This window comes from Pelodiscus sinensis, chromosome 25, assembly GCF_052426305.1.
Source record: "Pelodiscus sinensis isolate ZL-2025 chromosome 25, ASM5242630v1, whole genome shotgun sequence".
Taxonomy (NCBI): Eukaryota; Metazoa; Chordata; order Testudines; family Trionychidae; genus Pelodiscus; species Pelodiscus sinensis.
In genome coordinates this window covers 15,835,233-15,843,864 of record NC_143076.1, presented here as the reverse complement: position 1 = coordinate 15,843,864, position 8,632 = coordinate 15,835,233, and the positions used below count along the sequence as shown (strand labels likewise).

The 8,632-nt window shown below is 58.7% G+C and overlaps 1 protein-coding gene across 1 annotated transcript; it reads right to left on the bottom strand.

The window, feature by feature from the left end:
• Positions 1–209: 209 nt before the first annotated feature.
• Positions 210–3,710, bottom strand: LOC142820548 (protein lev-9-like). The gene is made up of 4 exons (XM_089773283.1): positions 3,377–3,710; positions 1,880–2,014; positions 914–1,081; positions 210–421 (listed from the first exon to the last, which is right to left on the bottom strand). Exons 1-4 carry the CDS (start codon positions 3,477–3,479, stop codon positions 210–212), a joined length of 618 nt encoding a protein of 205 aa, XP_089629409.1. The 5' UTR covers positions 3,480–3,710.
• Between the last annotated feature and the right edge of the window lie 4,922 nt (positions 3,711–8,632).

Below are 8,632 nucleotides of genomic sequence, written 5' to 3'. Positions count from 1 at the left end.
GGCAGGTGACTTTTTTCTTAATAACGTTCCCCTCATTCCTCCCGACTTTTTTTTTTTTTTTTGCTTTTGCTTTTGCTTAACAAAAAATCCTTGGCGTTCCGCATAAAAAACATTATTGTTTGGTGTTCCTCGGTCTTAATAAGTTTAAGAAACATGGCTCTTGAGGCTGGCAGGGGAGGCAGCTCCCTCTGGCTGCGGGCCGGGGAGGATCACTTACTGCAGGGGATGTAGCAGTCGCACTCGCAGACGTCGCAGCGCGCGAACCAGCGCGCCCAGCCCCACTGCTTGGTGACGCAGCCGGCGATCTTGATGCAGCCCCGGTTGAGGAAGGCCCCCAGGTGAGCCTTGGTGGGGCAGGAGGAGGAGCAGCTGCCGTCGATGTCCCACTCGTTAATCTCGATCTGGCCCCGCAGGCATATCCCTGCTGGGGACAGGCAGCAGCCCTGTTATCCCGGGGCCGGGGCCGGGGCCGGGGCCGGGGGGAGAACAGAGTATGGGGATTATTAGCAGGACAGGTATCAGAGCAGTGGGGCGCGGATGGCACCCGCCACGTAGACACGTAGACACTCCAGGTTCCAATTAGCAGCCCTGCAGCCTCTTAGCGGACAAGTCCCCAGGCCGGCCAGACCCCAGAGCTTGCCACACCCCCAAGGGAGCCTGGTAAAGCTGATGGTGCTGCCCAGGGTTGGGACAGGAGAGCAATACCCCCCTCTGCCCTGTTTCCTCCCCACCCACACCACTACACCTCAGGGCTGTCTAAACAGCTGGACCTGCAAACTACACTGTCTCCCACCGGCAAATAAAGGGCACAGCAGCCACCCCGGGTTGCAGCCACCTCTGGGAAGGAACGTCAGCACCTCCCAGTCCTACCCAGTCTACTGCCCCTCTCGGGCCGGCGAGGCACAGAACTCACGGAGGCAAGCGGGTTTGGGTGTCCAGCGGCCGTCGGACTGGCAAGCGCTGGCCGGGTCTCCCACCAGCAGGAAGCCGGGCCGGCAGCCGTAGCGCACCACGGAGCCCACCCACCAGTCGTTGCCGTAGACCACAGAATTGAAGTCTGCCTCTGGCCGCCCGCAGTTCACTGAGAAGAGAAAGGCCCCGTGAGCGGGGCGGTTTGGCAGACCGAAGGAATCACCCCCACCCCAGAGACCAAAGGGGCACCGGCGAGCGGCAAGCCATGGGCCAGGTCATCTGCCAGCGTACCATCGGGGTGCCAAGGCTGCTGGCGTGATTCCAGCCCCAGAAAGATGCCAGGATACGTACCAGATCCTGGGGGGCGGGGGCACTGGGTACAGCATCTGGATCTCCGGCCAGCACTTCTTCCCAGTGGCTGGTTCCCCCCCGGCCAGCCCCACTCCCCCCAACCCCTTCCCGGGTAGCCCTGCTTCCTGCAGGCTGGTTCCCCCCCACACCCATCTCCTCCGGCCAGCCCTGCTCCCCCCAACTGCCTCCCGGGTAGCCCTGCTTCCTGCAGGCTGGTTCTCCCCTCCCCCCCATATCTCCCCAGGCCAGCCCCATTCCCCCCAACCCCCACCCAGCTAGCCCTGCTTCCTGCAGGCCAGTTCCCCCCCCCATCTCCTCCGGCCAGCCCTGTTCCCCCCAACCTGCTCCCGGCCAGTCCCTGCCCCCAATCCGAGATCAAGTGTGTCCGGTATTTTTTTTAAACCACCTGGTAACCCTGGTGTAAATCCCCGGCCTTAGGGGGGCTTGGGACAGTGGCTGCCGGTTTCCATTTCCCCTCCCCACTCTCAGACACCCCGCCTCTCAATTCGGGCACATTTCCCAGGGTCCAAATCCATTTGGGGTAGGAACCAGGAGGGCCCTGCACTGCCCCTCCCCCACCAAGCTCAGCCTCCCCTGGGCCCCGGGACCCCTGTACCTCGACAGAAGGATTTGTATCCCAGCCAGCAGCAGCTGCCGTTCCCACACTGGCTCCTCTTCAGCTCCTTGTGTTTCCCTTTGCAGCCCCCCACGCAGAGGGGGGCCGTGCCAGACCAGTATGTGTCCAGGAGTCCTGGAGGGGGCAGAACCGCAGGGAGAGCCGAGCTGGGAGCTCTCTCTTTTCCCAGCCCTCGGGGCACCCCCCACAATTCTGTCCCCCTTTCCCAGTTGGGCCAAACACGGAGTCTGCCGGGGGGGAGGGGGTCTACCCTGCCACTGGTGGGAGCCTCCCAGCCATGTAGACAGACTCACATTTTGCAGGCTCGAGTGAGGGCACTAAGGACACGCATGGGGCCCAAGCCCACCGGACTGGCTAGGCTCCAGCCCCCGAGCCATGAGTCCACCAGCCCCAAGCAGGCCAGCGGGGACAGCAAACAGACCCTTGCCCTCAGCTGCTCTGGTAGCCATTACTCAGTGCAACAGGGCCAGCCCCAGGCCTTTCTAAGGGCCCCTTCCTACGCACTCCTGGGGCCCTTCGCAGCCTCAGAGACCTTTAGGGATGCGGAGGGCCTCCCTGGGGAACATTATCACAGCAAAGAGCTGGGGGGGGGGGGGGGAATGGAGGCACAGGTAAAGGGAGGGTTTGCCCGAGGACAGGAGAGGTTGGCAGAGCCCGGGACAGAACCCAGCAGCCCTGGCTCCCATTGACTGAATGTTTCCCAGGGTCTGACCGACACGGTCCCTGGGAGCGGCACAGGCCGGGCAGCAGCCGCCATTTCCGCCGGCTTTTGTCGGCTGCCCCCAATCGAGGACTTGCTGCAGGTGGCACCTGCATTCCCACATGGGACCCGGCCTGGGACTGGAGAGGTTGCACCCTGAGAAGTCTGGAAGCAGGGAGGGGTGCGAGTATGGGGCCCACGCAGGGGGGGCTCTGCTGAGCGTGCCCGCACCTGTGGGTCCAGATCAGTGCCAGGGCATCTCGCCCAGCCCGGGGCAAGCCACCCGACTCCCTTTGCAGCAGTGACTCCCACCTGCTCCACTGACGGGGACGTGAAACAAAAAGGCGCCCAGGGCTCTTCCGCCCCACCCAGCTGGGGACTGACAAGGAGAAATGGAAGGGAGTCTTGCCCCGCCCAGCTTTGGGCAAAGACTAGTTCCAGGTGATGCCACCATCAGCTGTGTGGCATGGGAGAAGGCCGAGCTCCCACTGTCCCCTGCTGCACCAACTGTGACACGCAAGGGTGGGGTCCGCTTAGGGTCCTGCCAGCTCATGGCCTTGCAACTCCAGCAGGGCCAGCCTGGATCCCAGCAGGACTAGCTCAGCTCCGGCCTGGGGACTTGGCACGGACGGGAGAGCTGCTGCCCTGTGACTGAAGCAAAGCTGCTCTCCTGCAAGACCTGGCTGGATCCCAACACAGCTGGCTCCCTCCCTAGTGGCTCTAGGACCTCGTCTTCTGCGTAGCCAACACCCAGCCGCCCCTGCCTCCTGCCTTACCTTCCTCCTCCTCGCAGGAGCCAAACCCAGCCAGCATGACTAGGACAAGGAGGCCCAGCTCCATGGTGCTCCTGGCAGGCCCAGTGCAGTGCCCTCTCCACATGCTTCCTTAGTGGCTCTGAAGTCTCCTCCGCCTCCCACTGGACTCCACCTCTCAAAAGACACCGAGTGTTTGCTTTTCCACCCCCCCTTGCCCAGTGGATGCTTGCTGGGTTGAGTTGGCTGCCAGCAGGGGCTGGCTCTGTCCCAACTCAGCCTTCCCACAGAGGTGGCAACTTCACTTCCATATGCTCAGGACGGAGGCACCTTACCGGGCCGGTAACTGGCTAGGGGACTAGAGGGGGAAGAGGCTTCCATGTAATCCCCGTTCTCTCTTCCCTGCAGATAATCCTCCGGCAAAGCGATTACCTTCTGCAGCCTCTGCAGCAATGAATGACCCCAGGGGCCCACAGAGGAGCACCAAGAAAGTTTCAGACGGGGCCCTATTTCCTGACCGTACGTTCTATCAGTTCATTCCGGGGTCAGCCAGGGCATTGCCCACATGGAACCCCCGCGTCCTCAACTTGAATAGAGCGATCTGGGCCGTCCTTAGGATATCTGGGGCCCTCCGCAGTACTATTAATCCAGGGCCCTGTACCCCACGGCACCCCCGGCAGATGACTGTAGAGAGGGGATTTTGTCACCTTCAGCAGCACACTAATGAAATAGCTTTAAAGCAAATTTGAAACTACAGTCCTGTTGTCGACCAGCACAGTATATTCAAAAGCTGACAGCACGCCCCTGGGGCGGGCAAATGCCTCTTAAACGGCTTCACTGCCACTGGAATGGCTCGTTCAACGGTCTAATCGGTCGGACCAGCTTTTTCACTTGTAGGTGAACGAGATCCTTTAGAGAGGGAAGCAAAGCCACAGACCAGGGACAGGAGGACGTGGGAGGGAGGACATTAAGACCACGGGGTGCCCCACATTTTCAGATGCCCTACACCAGTGGTCCCCAACCTTTTGGGGCTGCCAGGCACCCGGGGGCGGGACCACTCACGCGCCGGGCACCCAGGGCCGCGGCTGCACACGCACCCGGGGCCACGCACACGACCGGGGCGGGCGCCACCCCTGCGCCGCACGCTCAGGAGTGAAGCTGCCCATATGCTATGCTCCCGGGGCTGGCGCCGCTCCTGTGCTGCGCGTCCAGGGGCGGGGACACCCATGAGCTGCATGCCCATGGCCGGTGCCGCTCCTGTGCCGCGCACCCAGGAGCCGGCAGTGCCCATGCACCGTGTGCCCAGGAGCAAGCGCTGCTCCTGTGCCATGTGCCCAGGGGCAGGGACGCCCAGACGCCGTGCTCCTGAGGTCGGCACAGCCCATGAACCGCACGCCCAGGGGCGAGGCTGCTCATGTGCTGCATGCCTGGGGCTCGTGCCGCCCCTGTGCCGTGCACCCGGGGGTAGGGCCGGCCCCGATCACTCGGTGGGCGCACAGAAATGGCCCGGCAGGTGCCATGGCGCCCACGGGCACCGCGCTGAGGACCACTGCCCTACACAGCTGCGTATGGTTAAGGGTGGCCCTGAGTGGAGTGCAAAGGAGCTGGAGACATCCCGATTCAGGGCAGCGCTTGGCACAGATCTGGTTCCACAAGGCCCCGTGGCCTGGAAAGCTCTCGCTGCCAAGACACCCTTGGTACAACTGATCAGAGCCAGGTCACGGCCAGCCTACAAAACGGGATTCATTGAGTGGCCTTTCATCTTTGGTGCATCCTCAACCACTTCCCTCCCCTCTCAGCCCAGATGAGACAGTGCACCTCTACAGCTGCCCTGTTCCCTGCTCAACAGCCACAAGGCGCAGCTGGGTTGTACTCAAGGGACTTTAGAAGCAGCTCCGCCACCCAGAAATCCTCCAGCCACCCCCCTCTGGTACAGCACAGGCAGGCAAGCGTCTGCCACTCTCTTTGGCGGTGTGTTTCACCACAGCCTTGTGACTGACTCCACCTCCGGGGTGGGGCACTGAGGCCTCTACACTGCAGCTTCTTGCCCAAGAAGCTTTTTACAGAAGCAAAAACTTCCGCAGAAATGTCTTGCACAAGAGAGCATCCACGCTGCAAAAGCACATCGAAAAAGCGATGCCCTTTTGCGCAAGAGAGCGTCCAGACTGCATGGATGATCTCGCGACAAGAAACTCTGATTGCTATTTACAGAATGGCCACCAGGGCACCTGGGCTTTTTTCGATTGCCTCTTTTTGCACAGAATACCCGGTTCCCATCCACACACGCCTCTATGCACAAGAACTCTTGTGCAAAAAGGAGTTATTCCTCGTAGAAAGAAACAGCTGCACCGCAAAAACCCCTCTGTTCTTTTGTTTTACTTGTGCAAAAACACGCTTGAGGTGTGGACACTCCGCGCAAAACCCCTGGAGTGTAGACCTAGCCTGAGTCTCCAGGGTCCGTTCACGCCTTTGTCCCCACGGCAGAGGGGAAGCGTCGGTGGTGAAGGGGTGTGCGCGCAACGTGAACCTCTGTCTGTGCAGAAATGAATTAAGAAACCCATTTGACACAGGCCTCCAAGCCACTAAAGGAGTTTGATCACGACTGTCCGAACTACTTCCCTAGGGTTGTTTTACCTGCCTGCCTCCACGTGGGAACGTTCTGTCAATGGACGCTTTCCTTCCCGCCTCCCCCATTTTCCCTTCGACCGGTCTACACTCAGAACCGACATTGGCATAGGTATGTCAGCCAGGGTGTAAAGAAACCAAGCCACAGCTATGCCAGCAAAACCCCAGGCTACATCTACACTCGCAGCTTCTTGCACGAGAAATATGCAAATGAGGTTAAGTGTGGAATATCGTGGAGCCTCATTTGCATACCTAACGAGCCACCATTTTTGCAGAAGAGGCTCTTGCACCAGAAGGAGCTGTCTACACTGCCCCTTCTTGCGCAAGAAAAACCCTCTTGCGCAATGCCGCTCTGCTGATTAGTTTCAGGAATAACGGCATTGCGCAATAACGGCTTAGCCTCATTTGCATATTACTGACGCAAGAAGCCACGAGTGCAGACATAGCCCTAGTGTGGACAAAGGTTTGTTGATGAGAAAATGCCTCTATTGCCACAGCTAGCAGTTCAGGGAGCAGGTGTGCCTACATAAGAAAACGCCTCCTGGCGTGACTGTGTCCATATTACAGGGCCATGCTGGTATGATCTCCATAGTGGGGACAGACCCTTAGTATCAGATGGCTGAAAAACCAGCGCGAGCTTCTTTCTTCAATGAGCATCCCCTTGGGCACTGTCCTTGGGGCCCCTCCGGCTTTCAGGACACAACTGTGAATTATGTTCTTACAGGGTTTGTAATTAGAAAGTGAGCAGATGGCTGGGGGTTTACGGTAAAATGACTGCTTCACTGAAACAACCTGGAGCTTCAGTGGCTTTTGCTCTGGCGGAGGTACGTCGGCAGGGAACGGGGAAGTCAAGGGTCACCCCCCCACAGCGACTGCTGAGGCCGCAGTCCCACTGCGCCTTGCTGGAGGATGGTCCATTGAGCCAACACACCGTCATGGTTTTCCTGCGGCATAAGCAGAGCAAGACCCCTGGCTTCTGTGTGCCTGCTGCACAAAGCCAAGTCCCCCGTTCCCTCAGTTCAGGGCTCGCTCGTGAGCCAGCAAGAATCCTGGCCAAATTATTGCCACTGGCAAATCCCTAACAGCAGCCCAAGAGCTACTTGGCCGCTCCCCCACCGAGCACGGCAGCCCTACAGGCGCAGCAGGGCACAATGCCATCTTGCTCTGTTTAGGATGGGGGAGGGAGGAGACGGGGTGCGAAGAAAAATTCTGCACCCAGCAGAATCTGCAGGAAGGGTAAAACGGAGTCACTTGAACAGGACTTTGACTGCGGCCCCATGGGATGTGTTAATAAGTCCAGGAGCCTTTTGGTGGGGGCACTTGCTTTGTGGGATGAAAACCAACATCACAGCTGTTTCCTAGGAGTCTCCCATCCACCACCCGACTCAGCCTGGCTCTCAGCACGAGGGCAGAGTTACATCAGTTCAATCTGTGGTTTTAAACCAGTTCATGAGGCCAACACCAAAAGTCACGTGGACACTTAGGAAGGTTTAAACCAAGATTCCTCTGGAATCTTAGCAGAAGTCGACTCAGAGCATGTTTAAGCAAAACCAACACATGACCCTACACCGAAATAATCGGTTCCCACATGGTGACTGGCCCAGGTTTAACCCAAGTGGGGTTGATGCGTGCCTGGATGGCCCCTTCGTGGGGGAAGGCCAGTCAGAGAAAAGTAAATCTGCTTTGTGGAGGATTCTGAGATTTCAGAACAAAAACCCAGTATTTCAAAATCCTCCACAAACCACAAGGATCTTAATGGGTAACAGGTTTAAAATTAATAAAAGAAAGTTCTTCTTCACACAGCGCGTAGTCAACCTGTGGAACTCCTTGCCACAGGAGGCTGTGAAGGCTAGGACTATAATAGAGTTTAAAGAGAAGCTAGATAAAGTCATGGCGGTTAGGTCCATAAAAGGCTATTAGCCAGGGGATAGAATTGGTGTCCCTGGCCTCTGTCAGAGGCTGGAGAAGGATGGCAGGAGACAAATCACTTGATTTGTCTTTGGTCCACCCCCTCTGGGGGCACCTGGTGCTGGCCACTGTCGGCAGACAGGATACTGGGCTAGATGGACCTTTGGTCTGACCCAGTATGGCCGTTCTTATGTTCTTATCTCGAGCAGAGCCCCAGCTCCACAGCAGCATGCCGAGCGGGCTGTCTCAGAGCTGGGATCGGGGCTGCCAAGAAGCCTGCCAGGCAGGCTGCTAGAGCCAGGCAGGTTCCAGCACAAACCGAGACCTACCATGGCCCCAATTGCAGCCGGCAGAGGCTGTTTGCTGCACCCTCCAGCTCCTCAGTAAGATGAGCTCCATAATACGCTGGTTAAGGCGATTACAGCTGTCCGGGGAGATCAGCAGGTGCTCTGTGAAGGGGGTCAACCAGGAGCAGGGAAGGTTCTTGCAGGATTAGAAAGAGCACAGCACTTCCAAGGGAGCAGAGCATCATCAGAGCCTGTCTACCCTGCTGAGAGTGGGACGGGCCTTCCCATTTACCTGAACTGCCCAGCCACATCCCAGAAGGGCGGTGTGAGGTACGTCAAGCAACCCAGGTACGACATGAGCAATCTGTAGTGCACCTGCTAACAACTGCCCCCAACCCATTAACAAAGGACATTTGGCTAGTGCCTTTCATCCAAGGACAAGCACACTTTGCGAGCGGGC